Genomic DNA, 18,732 nt, shown 5'->3' on the forward strand with positions numbered 1-18,732 from the left:
CTCTAATTATTTAAAAATGCTTAATATTGTTAAAAGGAGAACTTATAGGAATTTCTATGGTAAATTAGTACTAATATGAATTTCTATGGTAAATTAGTAATAGTGTTGGATCTTAAATTTCTATAGTAGATTCCTAGCAATATTATGTACATATTGTAATTGTTGTAGCTCCAGGATAATTAGTTTGTTAGAAAGATAATGATGCCCTATTTTGAATAATGATTTAATCGATAGAATGAAATAAAGAAACAACTTAGATTTGTATAACTAAATTATTTGTTGAGAAATAACGTCTTATTCGACAACATGGATACGTAGAGTAGTACGTTAGTTGTTAGAATTAGCTTGTTAACTTGAAAAGCGTAAATCGTATTTTACGAGTCACGATTACAGTCGATTAATTACGTCTTTCCATTGCATCGCATTGCATATCATAATAGGGACGTCGATGGATCGCGGAGTCATCGGGAGTTGATGAAGAAATGGTGTCTCCAAGATTGGGTCATCATGATAGAAAGCTAACTTCTGATTATATGTTACCCAGACAAGCCCCGGTGCATAACCCCTACTTTTTCTGCAGTTTAAATTATATTTGTGCATTAAGTTTTAAGGAGTTGAATGAAACCCACTTGCATATATCTATCTTTATCCTATAAGTCTTACTAGTATGATAGGATCGTGTAGATTGCTATGCTACAGGACTCCGGTAGATGTCGAGTGATGGCTGTCACTCGCGAGAGATAGAAAATATATTATTGGATTATTACCACTTGGAATATATAAAAATTGTGGAAAGGAAAAATGGTGATCGGGTAGGGATATGGTTTGGGTATTGGTGGGTGTAAGAGGTTGTGTTGCCGCGGACGCGGGACATAGCTTGGTTACACTGCTTTCCCTGTCTATATCGGTTAAGGACCGGTCGTTGCATAAGCCATCGAGGCAAGTCATAGATTTACTATCCCAAGCACATACTTGTATATGGGCGCTTGGAAGACTTGTTACTCTTTTGTCATGGGTTCTGACTCTTTCCGGACCAACTGTCATAGTGATTTTTGCGTTAGGAGGTCCTTGCACCGCACTGAATCCGGGACTCAGGGGTGGGGCTTGGAGTCGTAGTTTGGACGGGGACCTGGACCCCGTGACAGGAGGGTAGTGGATTGGTCCTGCTTGTGCCCGGGGTACAAGCGGGGCATATGTTTTCGGGGTACCCAGCTGGGAGCATTGATTCGCGAATCGCCGGATAATTCGATACAACTTATTTTGTGCCTAGCACCGTAGTAAGAACTGAAAGATGAAAGATAGAATAGAAAAGGAACTCTGATTGCTTACCACCTGCTTAAAAGTAGTACAGGTGCTTACATAGAATGGTTAGTTAATGAACCAATGCGGCTGTTAATGAAAATTGAATATAAGAACACACTTTTAGTAATGCTCCTACCGATGAAATAAACCTACAAGCCAGATAGCCTTGCATATCCTTAGAGTCTTTTCTTTCCTCCTGTCGGGTAAGTCTTGCTGAGTACAATTGAGTACTCAGGATTTTATTTCCCCTATTGTAGGTGATAGGTGAATGCTAGAGTTGACTCTGTGTGTGGATTTCTCCTGGTGGGCTTAGAGAGGATTTCATTTACGCTGCGATCGTAGTTTTTATTTATAACTCTCACAAAATGCTTTTATAAACAAAAGTTTTTATAATCAGTTGTCATAGTTCATTTATCAATGTTTCATCATGCCATGAATAGATATTTATTTCCGTTGTAATTCTGATCATATGATTATATTCCACTGTTAACTAAAATTGTTCATAACTCTGATAATATGATTCCATTCCACTGTTATAATAATAAATATTATACTCTGATGTTGTATTAAAGTGATATAAGAAATAGTTAAGAATGATGTAAGCTTTATTATCTCATTTGTGATCCTAATGGCAAATATGTGGATTTTTGGGTTCTCCCCTGGGGTGCGCCCGACGGGACCGTATGATTTGGTGTTCTCCCTTGAGTGCTTAGTGTCTAATGGAAGACGAGCACTTCTAAGAGGTATTAGATTAGGCGGTTCTGCCACAACGTCCGGTCATAGTTCAGCGTCTCTGGGACCTCTCTGGACTCATCCGGACACAGCGATCGGACGCGTCCAGTCGCCACACCGGACACGTCTAGTGTGAACCAGCAAGACTCGAGTTTTCAACGCTATAATTGATCGGACGCTGGGAGCGTCCGGTCCGGTGTGATCGGACGCGTCCGGTCAGCCCAGAGCGGCTCTGGGAGCTCTTTGGACTAGACTGGACGCTGCGTCTCCCGCGTCCGGTCACCAGTATTACTGTGCGCAGAGATAGCCGTTAGACGCGTATGGCCAAACAATTTAAATAGGACACGTGGCGGTCAGGCTCAACGGACACGTTCGGTATACACGACCGATGCGTCCGGTGCACATGACCGGTGCGTCCGATCATCCCGCAGTCAGCCCAATAATTGAGCTAACGACTCTATTGTTTGGGAGTGTCTATAAATATCATTTGGCCGGCTCTAGCTCACTCTCTTGACCATTTGCATTGACATAGCAACCTTGTGAGTTTAACCAAAGCCCTCCCACTCAGCTTCATCATTGATTCATCATCTTTGTGAGATTATGAGAGAATCCAATTGCATTGCTTGAGTGATTGCATCTAGAGGCACTTGGTGTTTGTGTTTCGCTGCGGGGTTTACTTGTTATTCTTGGTGGTTGTCGTCACCTAGACGGCTTGGAGCAGCGAGGATCGTCGAGTAGAGGTTGGTGATTGTCTTCGGCTCCGATCGCAGTGCTTGTGAGGGGTCTTGTGCCTTCTCCGGCGGAGGGCCGAAATGTAATTCTAGTGAATTGCTCGTGTCATTGAGTTACCTCACTTGTTGGTAAGTTCTTGTGGTGTCTAATTGTGTGAACGAGGTTAGTGCAACAACTCTTAGCCGTCGAACCAGCAAGTGTTGGTCGACATAATGTGGAGTAGCGTGCCGACAAGCACGTGAACCTCAGGAGAAAAACATTGGTTGTCTCTTGCCCTTTGGTATTGTACCGGTGATTGAATTAGTATTCATCTTGTGATTGGTTCACTCCTCTACGCGGCGGTATAATCACATTACTTACTCATTTACATTCCCGCAAACTAGTTGTAGCAAGCTCTTTAGTGTAGTTAGAATTGAGAGTTTGCTTTGTAGCTTAAGTTCATCTAGTAGAGCTCTTTAGTGTAGCAAATATGAGAGCTCTTAGTGAGTAGTGTATAGTGATTATAGTAACTAGAATTGTTGAATAGGTGGCTTGCAACTCTTATAGAGCTAGAGAAAATTTACATTTCGCTATTTATCATACTAATCAAATTGTTCTAGTTAATTTATAGATTTGTAAATAGACTATTCGTCCCTCTCTAATTATATTAGAATCTTTCACCCTACCACACCGTGATGGAACGGTGGGCGCTGGGCAGCGACGGTGCGTCTGGAGGAGAAAGATAAATAGTGATCCGTCGGAAGAATAAGAAAAGAGTGATCCGTCAATGGAGTGACATACGAGATATAGACAGATTAAAAAAGATAACCGGCAGTTGGTGGCGTCCACAACACTCGGATAAGTCATAAGAGGTAGACAGCCCTTGTTGGATGCCTATTGCATGCTTGTTGTGCGGCTCCCTGCGACACGCCTCAGAGGCTTCCGTCGACCTCGCCACGCGCCAAACGTGCACTCGGTCCCTGTCCACGTCGGTTGGCCATGGTGTGCCGGGCACTGACTCTGAGTAGAGCGGCAGACGGCACATGCTTGTCTCTGTCTTCACTCAGAGCTTATGGTTCCGTCCCCTTAAACCTAGTTTGATCCGCTTCTTTTTTTATCTAAAATCGTATTTCTCTCTCACAAATTTCTCCCATCCAGAATTTCTCCGAACGAACGGAACCACCTACCCGAGCTCCCCTGTCGTCTGTCGACGACGACGAGAGAGACCGATCGCGATGGCATCTCACGGAGACGGCGGTAGCAGCCTCGTCTGCGTGACGGGAGGCAGCGGCTTCGTCGGCTCCTGGCTCGTCCGCCTCCTCCTTGGTCGCGGCTACACCGTCCACGCCACCGTCAAGAACCTCCGTGCGTGACATGCTCTTTCATCTCTCTGTTTCCTTATTAACACCTTCGCATGCCTGCCACTGCGCTCGCTTCGTTCACCGATGAAGCCGAATCGAAACTGGTTGTTCCTTCAGAGGACGAGAGCGAGACCAAGCACCTGCAGACCCTGGATGGAGCGGACTCGCGGCTCCGGCTGTTCCAGATGGACCTCCTCGAACCCGCCTCCATGCGGCCGGCGGTCGAGGGCGCCCGCGGCGTCTTCCACGTTGCTTCTCCGGTCATCCTGCACCCTACACAGGACCCCGAGGCAATTTGATCCTTCTCCATATTTAATCAGACACTGTTGAAAAAAATCCATGCTGATAAATTGCTAGTCCGAGTTGATAAATTGGTGTTTCCGCTGCTTGAATGAAGAATGAGCTGGTGGAGCCTGCGTTGAAGGGCACGCTGAGCGTCCTCCGCGCCGCGAAAGACTGTGGAGTCGGCCGTGTTGTCATGGTGTCATCGCAGACGGCCGTGGTGCCAAATCCTGCGTGGCCTGCTGACAAGGTCGTAGATGAGGACTCCTGGGCCGACATTGAGCAGCTCAAGAAACTTCAGGTACATGGTTTTCTTTTAGGTCCATTCCACACTGACAGATTTGTCCAATAGAATTGCTATCTACTTGCATGCACGATCCAGTTCAGACATTCAGTGTATTAGTAATAAGCTTAGGAGTTAGGACTGTGCTAATTACATGCATATCGTTGCAGCTTTGGTACAACGTTTCTAAAACACTGGCAGAGAAGGCCGCATGGGACTTCGCCAAAAACGAAGGTTTGGAGCTCGTTGTGCTCAATCCAGCTCTGGTGCTGGGCCCTACTTTGACGCCCTCTATCACGGCTAGTCTCCAATTGTTTCTTCAGATCATGGAAGGTCAGTTGTCTGCACTGAAACAACACAAGCTTCAGGCTTGCAGCTCATTTGGTATGAGTACGTTTTTTTTGTTCTAAGAGTGATCTTGGCAGGGAAGAGGTATGACATGGACGAGTTCTTCATTGGCTGTGTTGATGTCCGAGACGTTGCACAGTCTCTGATAGTGCTGTATGAGAACCCATCTGCCGAGGGACGCCACTTATGCCTGGAGTCCTCTCAACGGATGATCGATTTCACCGATAAACTTGCTCATCTCTACCCTGAATTTTCAGTTTACAGGTGATATATGCATCTCTTAGAACACTACCGGTCCTTTCGCCGGTTGCACATTGTTCTTCACTTGCTGATATCTTCTTTTCGCTCTAGAATCCAAGAGGACAAACAAGACTGGGTGGTGAGGGCAAAGGACCCCTCCAAGAAACTGATCAATCTGGGTGTCCGTTTCACTCCATTGGATAAAACTATCGCGGACACTATGGACTGCTTTAGGAGCAAAGGACTCGTCTAGCGCGTCACGCGGATTTCTTCAGAGGAAATGTCGAATATCTCATCCAGCTGGCTGAATGTGAAAATGTGTTGTTCAAAAACTGTTGTAAGGTGAAAATAAATTGCCAGAACGCAAATAATACATTTCTAAATGACGTTTTTTTTTCTATTTTCTTCTCCTTTCTTTCCCTTTGTTGCGTTTTTTCCAACCACCGTTGCATTTTTACATTTTTCCTTTGTTGCGATACTGCCGTCTAAGACCAAAACTTTGACTGCTTTACACAATTCATGCATACTACTATACGGAGTAGTAACTAATTCTAAGAGTGCACTGCACGCTGTGCATGCAGGTGAGAGACTTGACATGGACGCCTACCACATTGGTCGTGTAGATGTCAGAGATGTAGCACAATCTCTCATAGCGCTGTACGAGAACCCATCGGCACGCCAAAGGTCCAGTTAGATGGCTCCGACGGTACTCAGGTCCTGAGTGAGGAGTTCGATTCCTCACGAGGACAAATTTCAGGCTCAAGGATAAAAAGACTTCTCTTCTGTCCCACACCAATTTCTCTTCTGTCCCACACCAAAGCCGTGGCTTGAGAGAACCGGCACAAGGACGCCACTTATGCCTTGAGTCCATCGAACGGATGATTGATCTCACCGATAAACTTGCTGATCTTTACCCTGAGCTCCCAGTTCACGGGTGATGCAGATATCAGAAATGACGTCTTCTCATCAGGTGTAGTTCCTCGCATATGCTAAGCTCTTGTTTTCACATCAGAATCCATAAGGACGAGCAAGGATGGGTGATGAGGTCAAAGTATCCGTCCAAGAAACTGATCAGTTTGGGTGTTTGTTTCACTCCCTTTGACAAAACTATCAGGGACATTGTGGACTGTCTCAGGAGCAAAGGACTCATCTAGAACATATGCTGGATAAATTGCTAGATTGCGTAGACATCTGTTTTTTTTTTCACATGAAGGAATGTTGCATATGGACATCTCTGTAGACTGTAGACCATGCCTTTCTTGCTTTCGTTGCATGGATCTTTGTAACTGAAGCTCGTTAATTTTCTCTTTATTAGTCTCATTCATACATAGAATTGTGAGATTGCAACTTATTGGACACAAGTGGCCCCAGGCCCAGGAGCGAGAAAGAGACCTAAACTGCAGCACTTTGAACCTCCACCTATCAACTCTTGATGCCCCGGTCTCGAAGGAGAAATGGCTTGTTTGGAGCTTCGCCGGTGAAACAGTTTTTCGTGGTTTTAACTCGAAAAGCAGTTTTACGGATAAAGCTGAAATCGTTTGGTAAAGCAACTTCTCTGATGAAAAAGATAAAATGACTATTATACCCTTATGCTTTTCTCTCTGTTTTTCTTTTCGACCTCTCCTCTTTCTTCCTCGCGGGTCGTGGCGGTCTTCTCTCTCCCGATGCCTCTCTTCCCCCACGACAACACCTCACTGCACACCCTGCTCTCCCCGGACGGCGGCGCCTCCGCGTTCCCGTGCCTCGACGCCCTAGCCACACCGCCCCTCTCGGCGCCTCTGCACCTTGTCGGCCCCTCCTCAGCGGTGCGGCGCCTTCCCGGCATCGTGGCCCCTCCCCACACGGGCATGTCGTCGCTCCTTGGTGTGCTATCGCCTCCGTCGTGCGAACGGACATGGGAGCAAAAGAGACCATGGTGAAGATGGACCCCACCAGACGCAGGTGAAGCTAGGTGAAGCTAGAATTTTTGGCTCTTCCTCGTTTTCTCCTCCCTTGCCTCAGCTGAAATTCTGGGGCTCATGGCGTGAAACTGGGCGGGCGGAGGCCATTTGGCGCAGAACAGCTCTGAACCGCTCCAGAAGTTAATCCATAATCGGTACCAAACCCACAGTGTCAAGAGCAACTTCTCAAATGCTAAAGGACAATACGCGAGGCCAGATGGATTCTCAGGACTTTTCTTCAAGGAATGCTAGCCAATAATCAAGAATGGCATCATAGTGGTCGAGTTTAAGGCCATGTTTGGCAAAGCTCTCAGAGCTGGCTGAATCCAGCAGGAGCCCTGTCAAATATTTTTTCAGACAGAAGTATTTCTCTGCTGATTCCGTGACTAAGAGGTTGAGAGCTAGAAAAAAAAATAGTTTCTTTTGATTCTGTGAAGCGATTCTCCATCGTGATTTTAAAAATTTCAAGAGAATTGATCTCTTTCAGCCACAAAATCACCTCTTAGAGATAAATCACTTCTCTCAGGGAAAAAAAATCAGAAAGGCCTACCAAAGAGAGAACTTTTAACCGCGGATACAGCCTTCATTGTTGGGACGTCTCCATAGACGAGTAGCAAGATTTTTTTTCACAGTATGACACGTCTGTGTGGCAGCTATTGCTTGTGGACGCCGGGCGGGGCGCTGCTAGTCGCGCGAGGGACCAGAGGCCGAACGTTGCTCCGTCTCTTTCCACGTGCCGGCTCGCGCCTTTGGTTCGACTGCGACACCGGTGATTCCGTGCGAATTTAAGAGCGGCAGGCGGGCAGGCCAGTCCACCAACGCCGGCGCAACGAAATGGCGGCAGCCGGGGACGGCGGCCTCCTCGTCTGCGTGACGGGCGCCAGCGGCTTCATTGGCTCCTGGCTCGTCCGCTGCCTCCTGGACCGCGGCTACACCGTCCACGCCACCGTCAAGAACCTCCGTAAGCGACACACGTGCTCCGATGCTGGCTCAGATCACAGACCTCTTCCTGCTCGCCGTGTAGCCTCAAATTCAGTTGCCGGCTGAACCTGACACACTGGTGGATTTTCGCTGCAGAAGATGAGGGCGAGACGAAGCACTTGCAGGCCATGGGCGGCGCCGACACGCGTCTCCGGCTGTTCCAGATGGACCTCGTCGACCCTGCTTCCGTTCGGCCAGTGATCGAAGGCGCCCACGGTGTCTTTCACCTGGCGTCTCCTATGATACTGCAGGCAGAAGATCCAGAGGCACTTCTTTCTCCATGATCGATCACCCGATCGTTGCATAATCTGATTGCTCGAGTAGGTAACACTTGTATATTGGTTACGCGCATATGCAGAAGGAGCTGCTGGAACCTGCGGGCACGCTCAACGTTCTGCGTGCCGCGAAAAATTGTGGAGTGGGCCGCGTTGTGCTCATGTCGTCACAGGCGGCCATGGTGCCGAATCCCAACTGGCCTGCAAGCAAGGTCATAGATGATGATTCTTGGGCCGACGTTGAGCTGCTCAAGAAGCTTCAGGTAAACTGTATCTCCATACTGGCTGTTTTGCTGCACTGTTGCAGAAGCTATGGTTAAGGCTTCATGCTTGTGCTCATTTATGCTCGGAGTTGCAGATTTGGTACAGCGTTTCCAAAACACTGGCAGAGAAGGCCGCATGGGACACTGCCGAACAGGAGGGGTTGCAGATAGCTGTGCTCAATCCAGGGATGGTATTGGGCCCAATGTTAACACCATCAGTTAACGCCAGTCTGCGTCTGTTGCTGCAAATTCTGGGAGGTCAGTCAATCACTGTTTCTTGTTGTGTTGCGAATCTACAAAAGATGAATGGGTACCAGTATATATGCTCATGGTACAAAGTGTATAGCTTCTAAGAGTGCAAACTACTCAGGCGAGAGGCTTGACTTGGACGACATCGGGCCGTGTTGATGTGAGAGACGTCGCGCACTCTCTGATAATGTTGTACGAGAACCCATCAGCGCAAGGACGCCACTTATGCATCGAATCCGTTGAACGCCTGGTTGATTTGGCCAAATAAGATTGCTGATCTTTACCCTGAACACCCGGTTCAGAGGTGATACATCTATGAAAACCACTTCTACCTGATACAAAATGTCAAAATGTTCTCCAATTTACTAATGTTTTCTTTTTTTCATAAAATATTAATGTTTTCTTTTCAAAATAGAATCCGGGAGGACAAGCAAGGCTGGGTGGTGAGAGCAAAGGAGCCTTCCAAGAAATTGATCAAATTGGGTGTTCGTTTCACTCCACTGGACGAAACCATCAAGGACACCGTGGATTGCTTTAGGAGCAAAGGACTCATCTAGCCTATGAAGTATGCTTTATGAAAAACTTTTGTAAACACTATGTGGGGCAGATCAAATAAATTACCTAAATGAAGTAAAAATAAAATCAGCCTTCAAAAGCATAAATGCCACGTGGACATCATCATTAGATAAACATGTTGCCTGAATGCATATACTCTTTCCAGTAACATAATTCTTGACCTTTTGGATACCGACATGGTATCAAAAACAGTTTTGACTATGATTTTCTATTTATATTGGAGTATACAATAAAAAATAAACATTTTTATAAAGTACTTTATAAGATTAATATTCACATGTCATCTAAGGATCTGCTTAGATCTATTAGCAATGAAAATTAGCAGCTAAAATTAGTACCAATGAATCCAAACAAACCTGCTAATAAACCTGATAATTATTAACTGTTGCTACTAAAGTTGTTAATAGGTTCTAATAAGTTATATCCACCTTCAACTCACATCCAACTACCTATCCCACTGGGCCTGTTCAGCTGATCAGATTTTGGATGATTACGGATGATTCAATAGTATTCTGTGAGAGAGAATAAGCCGAAACAAGCTGAGAACTGAGCTGCCGAATGGTTGAACAGGCTCTAAGTGTCTTGAAACTAAATATTTCAAAAATTACTAAATATTTTTAGTGCCTATTAACAACTTTTTAGTGCTAATGGATCTAAACAGGTTCTAAGTGTCTTGAAACTAAATATTTCAAAAATTACTGGTAGTTGAAGTTTTAAAAAACTGACATTAATCTTGTTTAAAATGACAAGAATTGTGGAACGAGGGAGTGCATATCTTGGATATGGTTTTTTTCACGTGCTTTTGTAGTTAAACTCCGTATCCCACTACTACCTCCACTCAAAATTTAAAGTTAATAACTGGCCGGACTTTGTTAATTTCAGCTGCTGTCATTCCACTTAAGAAAAGTCCGCATCTTGGCTTGGAAGATGTACCGGTAGGCTCTTGTCATTTGTCATTTGCCAATGCTGGACAAGCGCTCACCTGATACTTGGACTCCAAGGGGACCAGGTCGTGTCTCAATATCTTCAGTAGAGTCATTATATGATATATGTCTTTCTTTATAGTTTTGGAAATCCGTGTATCAATTGTCCCTGGCTCTCCTTTTTGATAGTCCTTGTACAGGTGTTTGACGGGTTAGGCGTGGTTGTTGCATGGGCTCTCCATGAGCTCGTTGAAGTGATCCGGAAGGCCCTGCTGAGGCTGCTTGTCCGTGTGATCAGCCGTGGCGACCAACGCGGAGTTGGCCGGTCGGCGGCGATCTTTTTTATTCTTTTTGCCCCTCTGCGTGAAGGGGCCCTTGTCCTGATCCTCGCGTTTGGCCTTGCCTTTGCCTCGGCCTTCATTGAAGCGTTGCGGGAGCAGTGCTCTCTGGATGCATCGGGCAAAGCCCTGTGGTCCCGAGCCATTCGGGCTAGGACTCCGATCGTCTGGCCGGTGCCCGCGCATGGGGTGTGTTTCACCACCCCTCGCAATGATCCAGTCAGGGTCTGTGTCGCCTACCATCACTGCTGCTCGATGGACGCCATCATCCTGCTGAGACTGACGTCGGTCGCTGATGACGTTGTGAGCGTCTTGGTTCGGTCCGAGCCGCTCGCGTATAGGCGGTCAGTGCGGAGCGGGTGCCAAGTCAAGCTGAGGCGCAGATGAGGCCTCCTGTGCCACGCTCTTCGGCTGTAGCGGTGAGTGGGTGGAGTGATTTGTCTGGTGCGTCTCCACTCCCCTAGTAGGGAGGGAGGTCATGAGTCGGTGTTGTGATATGAAGCTCTCTGCCTGTTGAATGGCGACAGTTTCGACTAGTGCCCGGAGGTTCTAGTGGATCACCTGTTCCTAGGGGGCGTTGGGCTCGGGAAGGCCACGCAAAAGCATTGCCACATCGACGATGTTCTGGTCAGCCCGAGCAAACTATGGGGGATCGTTTCCCCCATCCATGATGTTGCGTTGGAGCCGGCGGGCGTGACCCCGAGCGCCGCTCGCTGGTTTATGCGCATGGGGCATAGTGTGGTGCACCGAGCGTGTCGGCGCAGGTGGCGGCTGGTTCTACCGCCATTGTCGTAGCTCCTCGTCGTGCTCTCGTGCAAGCGCAAGGGTCCCTGCACAAGGGTCTAGAGGGGTGTGAGTCTGTAAGGACTCCACTACCCCTGGTGGTTGTCCCAGAGCGTCTGTCATAGCGCACTCTTGGGATGGACGGTGGCTAGGTGCCACGTCGCCGATGCTGGAACCATCACTCTCAACATCGTCATCCATGAGGTCAAGGAAACAGGTGGAAGCATAGCTCGCCATCCCCACAAATTTGGACATGAGAGGGGGTGGCACCGGCATCCTTCGAAGTCCCCGGGCGTACGCATCCACGGGGGACGCGAGGCCGTAGGGGAACCAGTCGCATGGCGGCCACGACAGGGACAACGGGGTCCCTCCGGATAATCGGCGGAAGATAGTGAATAGCAAGTAAATAACAACATGTACATTACTCACAGCGGGGTTTGAGCAGCAAGTTTGCTTAGAATGAAACACAGGCGCCTCATCGTTGAAGTCGTCGGGTGTCTCGAAGCTGACGGAGGGCGCCCCTCTGACGGGCACTGGGATGGTTGCCTCCTCACGGAGGTGTAGTACGCCGAGCCGATCGGCGACGAAGTCCAGGCTTCCGAAGAGGAAGGCCTGGGACGGCTCGAAGACGGGTGGGACTCGCGTCCCGATGGGTGGGACTAAGTTCGAGAAACACCAGTGAGCTGAAGTGAGTCGTATCGCTTGAGCCCGCCATGACGAAGGTGGCAGAAAAGTGGGCCATCCGATGACCAAAAAGTGTTGAACGTACATCGTCTTCCCTATGGACGGCGCCAACTATCGGTGCAGAAAATGACCAACACGTAAATATTTGTAGTTTTGTCGTACGTTGTGATCGGATGTGGCCTAGCACTCAATGACACAGGGTTTATACTGGTTTAGGCAACGCACCCTACGTCCAGTTTGGGTTAGTCGGTGACTTTATTCCTGAGCCCAGGTGCTTGGAGAGGAGCTGTAAGCAGAGGTTCAACGCATTCTTGGTCGAAGAAGCGGGTCAGAGTCAGAAGTGGTGTTTTAGCCAGGCCTTCCGGTCGGAAAGGTCGTCCAGAGGTGGGCTGGAGACCGAAGCGAGCACTTCGGTCGGAGAGACAGGCTAGAGTCGGAAGCAGGCGTCGTTCCTCCTCGGCCAGGCCTTTCGGTCAGAGATTGAATCGCCCTTCTGGCCTATCGTTTTAGGTACTTGGGCCGGCCCAAGAGTTGCGCATTGGTTCGCAATGTGGTCTACTAGGCCAAGCCTTTATTGGGAGGCCGGTCCATGAGGGACCCTGGGTTTATGAACCCGACACTCTTCTTCTCGCTCTATCACCAGGGTGGCACTGACCACTTGCATGGTGGCCATAATGTAGAGTAGAAGCGGTTCCCTGTCAGTCGGGGGGATCAGGATCGGGGCCTTTGTCAGGAGTTGCTTGACCTTGTCAAGTGCCTCCTAGGCCTCGGGTGTCCATTTGAAACGGTTGTCCTTCTTCAGAAGCCGATAGAGGGGGAGACCTTATTCGTCGAGGCACGAGATAAAGCGGCTGTGCACGGTAAGGCACCCTATAACTCATTGTACCCTTTATGTTCTGAATTAGGCCCATCCTCACGATGGCCGAGATCTTCTCTGGGTTGGCTTCAATGCCATGCTCAGAGACGATAAAACCCAGCAGCCTACCCCTCGGGATCCTAAAAACGCACTTCTTGGGGTTGAGCTTGATGTCGTTTTCTTGGAGTTTTGCGAAGGTCTACTCTAGGTCGGCTATGACCTGGTTGGTCCATTTGGATTTGACCACGATGTCATCCACATAAGCCTCAACGGTCTGCCCGATGAGATCCCCAAAACACTTGAGCATGCAACATTGGTATGTAGCCCTTGTGTTTTTCAGACCGAACGGCATTGTGACATAGCAGAATGATTCGAACGGGGTGATGAAAGACGTCACGAGCTGGTCGGACTCTTTCATCACGATTTGATGGTACCCAGAGTACGCATCAAAGAAGCAAAGGGTTTCGCACCCTGAGGTTGAGTCGACTACTTGGTCTATGCGTGGCAAAGGAAATAGATCCTTTGGACACGCTTTGTTGAGACCTGTGTAGTCAACACACATTCTCCATTTCCCACTCTTTTTCATACAAGAACGGGATTGGCTAACCACTCAAGGTGGTATAATTCCTTGATGAACCCGGCCGCCAAAAGTTTCACAATCTCCTCGCCGATGGCCCTATGTTTCTCCTCGTCGAAGCAACACGGGCGCTGCTTCATCGGCTTGGAGCCAGGCCTGATCTTCAAGGCGTACTTGGCAACTTTTCTTGGAGTGCCTGGCTTGTCCGAGGGTCACCAAGCAAAGATATCTTTGTTGGCACAGAGGAAGTCAATGAGCGTACTTTCCTATTCGTAGGAAAGCTTGGTGCCAATGCACACCACTTTGCCTTTAGAGCTGCTATGGTCTATGAGGACCTCCTTGACGCCCTCTATAGGCTTGAAAGACCCAGTTGACTGCTTAGGGTCTGGTGCTTCTTCAATGACATCCTCCCTAATGGCCGCAAGCTCTCTAGAGGCGACAATTGTCGTGGTGTGTTCACAGCACTCGATCTCGCACTCGTAGGCGCGCTGGAAAGAGGTGCCAACGGTGATGACCGCACATGGACCTGGCATCTTCAACTTCAGATAGGTGTAGTTCGTGATGGCCATGAACTTCACATAGCATGGACATCCTAGGATGGCGTGGTAGGTTCCGTGGAACCTGACCACCTCGAAGATAAGGGTCTCCGTCCTGTAATTGGTCGGATCCCCAAAGGTGATGGGCAGATCGATCTGCCTAAGTGACACACCCTGCTTTCTAGGCACAATGTCATGGAAAGGTGCCCTGGTCGGTCAGATGCATGATCAATCGATGCCCATGGCTGTCGAGTGTTTCGACATACATGATGTTCAGGCCACCGCCTCCATCCATCAGCACCTTAGTGAGCCGCTTCATGCTGATGATCAGGTCAACCATGAGCGGCTATCTTCTTGGTTGTGGGATGCTTTCTGGGTGGTCAGTCCAATCAAAGGTTATGGCAGACTCCGACCATTGGAGGAAAGTAGGCACGGCCAGCTCAGCCGTATAGACATCGCGGTGATCAAGCTTCTAGCGACGCTAAGAGTCATAGGCCATCGATCCTCCAAAGATTATGAGGCAGCCATATAGCATCGGAAAGCTGCCATCCATCCCCTTGGTGGGCTTCTAACCCCCTTGCGGTCGGTGGCGGCCATGAGTGAGCTCTCGCACTGCTGCTTGTTCTTCTTCTTGTTGGGACGATTGGAGGCACCTTCGCCAACGTCCTCGTCCCACTTCATCTTGCCTTTGAGGCGATCAAAAATCGCTCTGGCCGTCTCCTCACCCGAGGCATGGCTAGTGGTGATGTCGAGAAGTTCCTTGGTGGTTCATGGGCCCTTACATCCTAGCTTGTGGACGAGGGACTCATAGGTGGTCCCAGATAGGAAGGCTCCTATGACGTCGGTGTCGGCGACATTGGGCAGCTCACTGCACTACCGAGAGAAGCGTCGGATGTACCTACGAAGAGTTTCCCTGGACTTTTGTTGGTAGTTTTTGAGATCCCATGGGTTCCCAGGACGTGTGTATGTGCCCTAGAAGTTTCTCATGATGATCTCTTTTAGGTTCGCCCAACTTTGGATTCAGTTGGGCGGAAGGTGTTCCAACCATATTTGTGCCGAATCGGCCAGGAACAATGGAAGGTTGTGGATAATGAAATCGTCATTATCCACTCCACCAGCTTGGCAAGCAAGCCAATAATCCTTGAGCCACAATCCAGGCTTCATTTCCCTAGAGTATTTTAGGATGTTGGTCGGTAGTCGGTACCACAGTGGGAAGACAGCGTTGAGGATGTGTTAGCCAATGGCCCGAGGTCCCAACAAGTCGGGGCTCAGGCTTTAGTCCTCACCGCTGTTGTAGCATTCGCCACGAGGGTGGAGCCATGGCTAGCCTCCTCCCTCGCATCTCCATGGGTACGCCTGTGGGCGTCGAGGGTGTCACGCGTGTCACGGTGGAGGCCGAGACGTTCGTGCACCAGGACCACGGTGCATGGCCTACCACCTTGTTGTGCCTGGTGGACCAACACATCCTTATTGGGTCACTCTGATGGCGCGCACTAGCTGGCGTCAAGCTCACGTCTTCAAAACAGCAAGCTCATGGCCTGCTACGCTGCCGCACGCTCGAGTAGCGTGCGAATCTCGCGATGGGCCTGATGATCCTCAGGTGTCGTTGGTCCTAGAAGCCCCGGGAGTAAGGCCACCATAGCAATAATGTTCTAGCTTGCCTGAGTGAAGTGTGGGAGGGCTTTGTCATCCTCGATGATCCTCCAGTTCACATCATGGGCCATGGCACGCACACGCCCACCGTCTCTGTGGCGCTCGATCTCTTGGTGCTAGGCCTTCAGCTGCTCTACCCACAGGCGAGGTGGGGCCCTTTCATCCCCCTCGACCTCGTTCGGGTAGCCTCTCCTTTGTGGATGCTTTCGACGTATCCCTCGGTGGTACCTGCCATGAAACATTCACAAGAAGGGTGATGGCTTCCCCTGCTGGACTCAGAGTTAGAGGGCGACCTCGATTCTTCTGTGAGGAGGTTGTGGAAAGATTCCGTGGTAGGAACAGGGCCCCATAGGAGCACGGGCACCACCCCTATTCCCGCCGTTGCCACCGGGGCCTCCACGGGCGAAGCCACCAATATCCTAGGCAAGCATCTCTAAGGCACGGACTGACTCACGTCGAGCAGCCATCATCTCCGCATGGGTCATCAGAGGTGGTGGTGGCAGAGGAGGAGGAGCCAGAAGTGGGGCCTCGTGGCTGTCCCCATTGGTGTTGCCATTGTCCTCACCATGACCATTATCACCTCGATCTGCCCCAGCGCTAGTACTCCCCCGACCAAACCTCAGGTTCATCTATAAACAGATAAGAACCAACCATTAGGGACAACCCTCCAGATTAGGAACAAGGGACTTAGAGAAATGATAAGGCTTTTATTAAAGCATTCTTTTATATTATCCTATCAATTCACTAATCCAAATTATATATGTGGGGGAGTTTAGTTTAAGCAAGATTCTCTTTTCATGATGCATGCATCGGCCTACCCATTCAATTAAGCTAGAATATAGTGGTGTTAGTGTTTTTGGACCACCGATGAGTAAATTTGTATTTGTGTGTCTAGCTCGGATGGTGTGCTTAGAGGATACGAGGTTTATATTAGTTTGGGCAGAAAGTCCATACGTCCAGTTCATCACTGCTGCTCATGTTACTAGCACTAAAAGTTTGTAGTAGGGTTACAAACATGTGAGAGAGGGAAAGGGTCCCAAGTCTCTGGTGAAAGGAGTGAACGGGTGCTGAGAGCTCGATCGCTGCTCAGTCGTGTGCTCATGTCGTGCTCTTCTATGGATCTAGCCCCCCTTTATGGGGCATCCTGCTTCCCCTTTTATAGGCGAAGGGAAAGCGTGGGTTACAATGAAGAAAAAGGAGAAGAACGAGAGAGAAGGTTTCTAGGATCGCCAGGTCCTTCTCCTTCATGCAGGTCCTACTGATCCTATAAATGTCAATAGGGATGGCTCCACGTCGTGGCCCTATCTGTCACTGGCACCATGCGCAGGCATCATCTGTCGGTCATAGCATTCCGTCCCGTCCCAACGGACATCGTGGTGAACTAACACGTCTATCAGCGTTCGTATGAGGGTTAGGCGGAACAACACTAATATGTCCAACGCTGTTCTTGATGTAAATCCTTAGGTATGGCCTATCATGGCCTCGGGTTACATCGACTCATGCCTGTCTCTTCCCTAGTGTTAGAGTTTTGACCTAGGCCCATACGCATGGACTTAGAGTGGTTGGCGGCGATATGGGTCCCCGTCAGGTGAGATAGAGCGACCCTTTGGGGTAAGGCGAGACAGAGCCCGTGACCCTTAGGGTCGGACGAGACGGAGCATGCACCCAAGGGTCGGGCGAGACAGAGCCCGCGGCCTCGGGGTCAGGCAAGACAGAGCCCGTGGCCTTAGGTGAGACCCCTGTGGCCTCGGGGTTAGGCAAGATGGAAACTGCGTCTTTGGGGTCAGGTGAGATGGAGCTCATGACCTCGCGTTTGGGTGAGATGGAGCCCGCGGCCTTGAGCGAGACACCCACAGCGTCGGGGTCGGGCGAGATGGAGCCCACAACCCTTGGGTGTCAGGTGAGACAGAGGACGCACCCAAGGGACTAGCAAGATGGAGCCTGTGGCCTCAGGGTCAAGCAAGACAGAGCACGCACCCAAGGGTCGGGTGAGATGGAGCCCGTAGCCTCGGGGTCAGGCGAGACGAAGCCCGCGACCTTAGGCGAGACCCCCGTAGCCTTAGGGACAGGTGAGACAGAAACTGCGTCCTTAGGGTTGGGCAAGATGGAGCCTAGACCCAAGGGGTCGAGCGAGACATGTTAATATGTCTTGCTCTGTCTGAAGAAGCCAGCATGGGCACTAACTCCCTTGCTTTGGGTATCCCTAATATCGATACCTGACAAGTGGCATTCGCAAAAAATTTCGGCACATCACACACTTACTTTTTGCTTGATAAACGATTCTTATGCAGCGTAAGTTAATGTACCTGTAGAAAATTGATTAGATAAAACTAGTGCCGCTATTCTAGATAGACCATATTGCTAGGGCTTATACTTATTTACATAATTTTGTCGCATCCTACTTTTCATAAAACTTTTATTGGTCAAATTTTAGGTTTTTAAAAGAGTTATGAAACTCATAACTCATTATTGGCTCTGATACCACCTATGGCAGAACCGTTTGAAATAACACACCTTTGGAGGTGCTTGTCTTCCACTAGACACTAAGCATCCTGAAAGTAAGCTACACCAGGCGGTTCCATCGAGCACACCCTAAGGGAGAACTCGAATAGTCCATGTTTTTTATCCAGAATTCAATAATGAGAATGATTTTACAATACTTAGTCCATTTCGAACAACAAGAGTTCTCAGAAATATATTATTACAATACCAAGTTCAGAGTGCGGAATTTAAACAATGGAATTGAAATAAACATCTAACAATAAGATACAAGGATCCGACTGTGCCCACCAGAAGAATCCTCCAAACAACAGCCACTCCTCATACTGCACCTACAATA

At 48.9% G+C, this 18,732-nt stretch overlaps 1 protein-coding gene and 1 pseudogene across 2 annotated transcripts; both read left to right on the plus strand.

Annotated features, from left to right (window-relative positions):
- The first annotated feature begins 3,693 nt into the window (after positions 1 to 3,693).
- Positions 3,694 to 5,656, plus strand: LOC136459341 (phenylacetaldehyde reductase-like). Of its 2 annotated transcripts, XM_066459207.1 has the most exons (7): positions 3,694 to 3,820; positions 3,904 to 4,110; positions 4,224 to 4,396; positions 4,504 to 4,689; positions 4,842 to 5,004; positions 5,097 to 5,283; positions 5,371 to 5,656. In XM_066459207.1, the coding sequence occupies exons 1-7, from the start codon at positions 3,745 to 3,747 to the stop codon at positions 5,510 to 5,512; spliced, it is 1,134 nt and encodes a 377-aa protein (XP_066315304.1). In that variant the 5' UTR covers positions 3,694 to 3,744; the 3' UTR covers positions 5,513 to 5,656. The 2 variants fall into 2 exon arrangements, with proteins under 2 accessions (XP_066315304.1, XP_066315305.1); XM_066459208.1 differs by lacking the exon at positions 3,694 to 3,820 and having other exon boundaries at positions 3,885 to 4,110.
- Positions 5,657 to 7,862: 2,206 nt separating this feature from the next.
- On the plus strand, positions 7,863 to 10,718 carry LOC136459342 (phenylacetaldehyde reductase-like; annotated as a pseudogene).
- Positions 10,719 to 18,732: the final 8,014 nt, after the last annotated feature.

Source organism: Miscanthus floridulus, chromosome 6 (assembly GCF_019320115.1).
Source record: "Miscanthus floridulus cultivar M001 chromosome 6, ASM1932011v1, whole genome shotgun sequence".
Taxonomy (NCBI): Eukaryota; Viridiplantae; Streptophyta; class Magnoliopsida; order Poales; family Poaceae; genus Miscanthus; species Miscanthus floridulus.

Excerpts from the sequence above, each read along its gene's own strand:
- LOC136459341 (XM_066459207.1), top strand. The coding sequence starts at position 3,745 with ATGGTGTGCCGGGCACTGACTCTGAGTAGAGCGGCAGACGGCACATGC. Across the intron at positions 4,111-4,223 it reads CGCCACCGTCAAGAACCTCC|AGGACGAGAGCGAGACCAAG; the intron begins GTGCGTGACATG and ends TTGTTCCTTCAG. Across the intron at positions 5,284-5,370 it reads CCTGAATTTTCAGTTTACAG|AATCCAAGAGGACAAACAAG; the intron begins GTGATATATGCA and ends TTTTCGCTCTAG.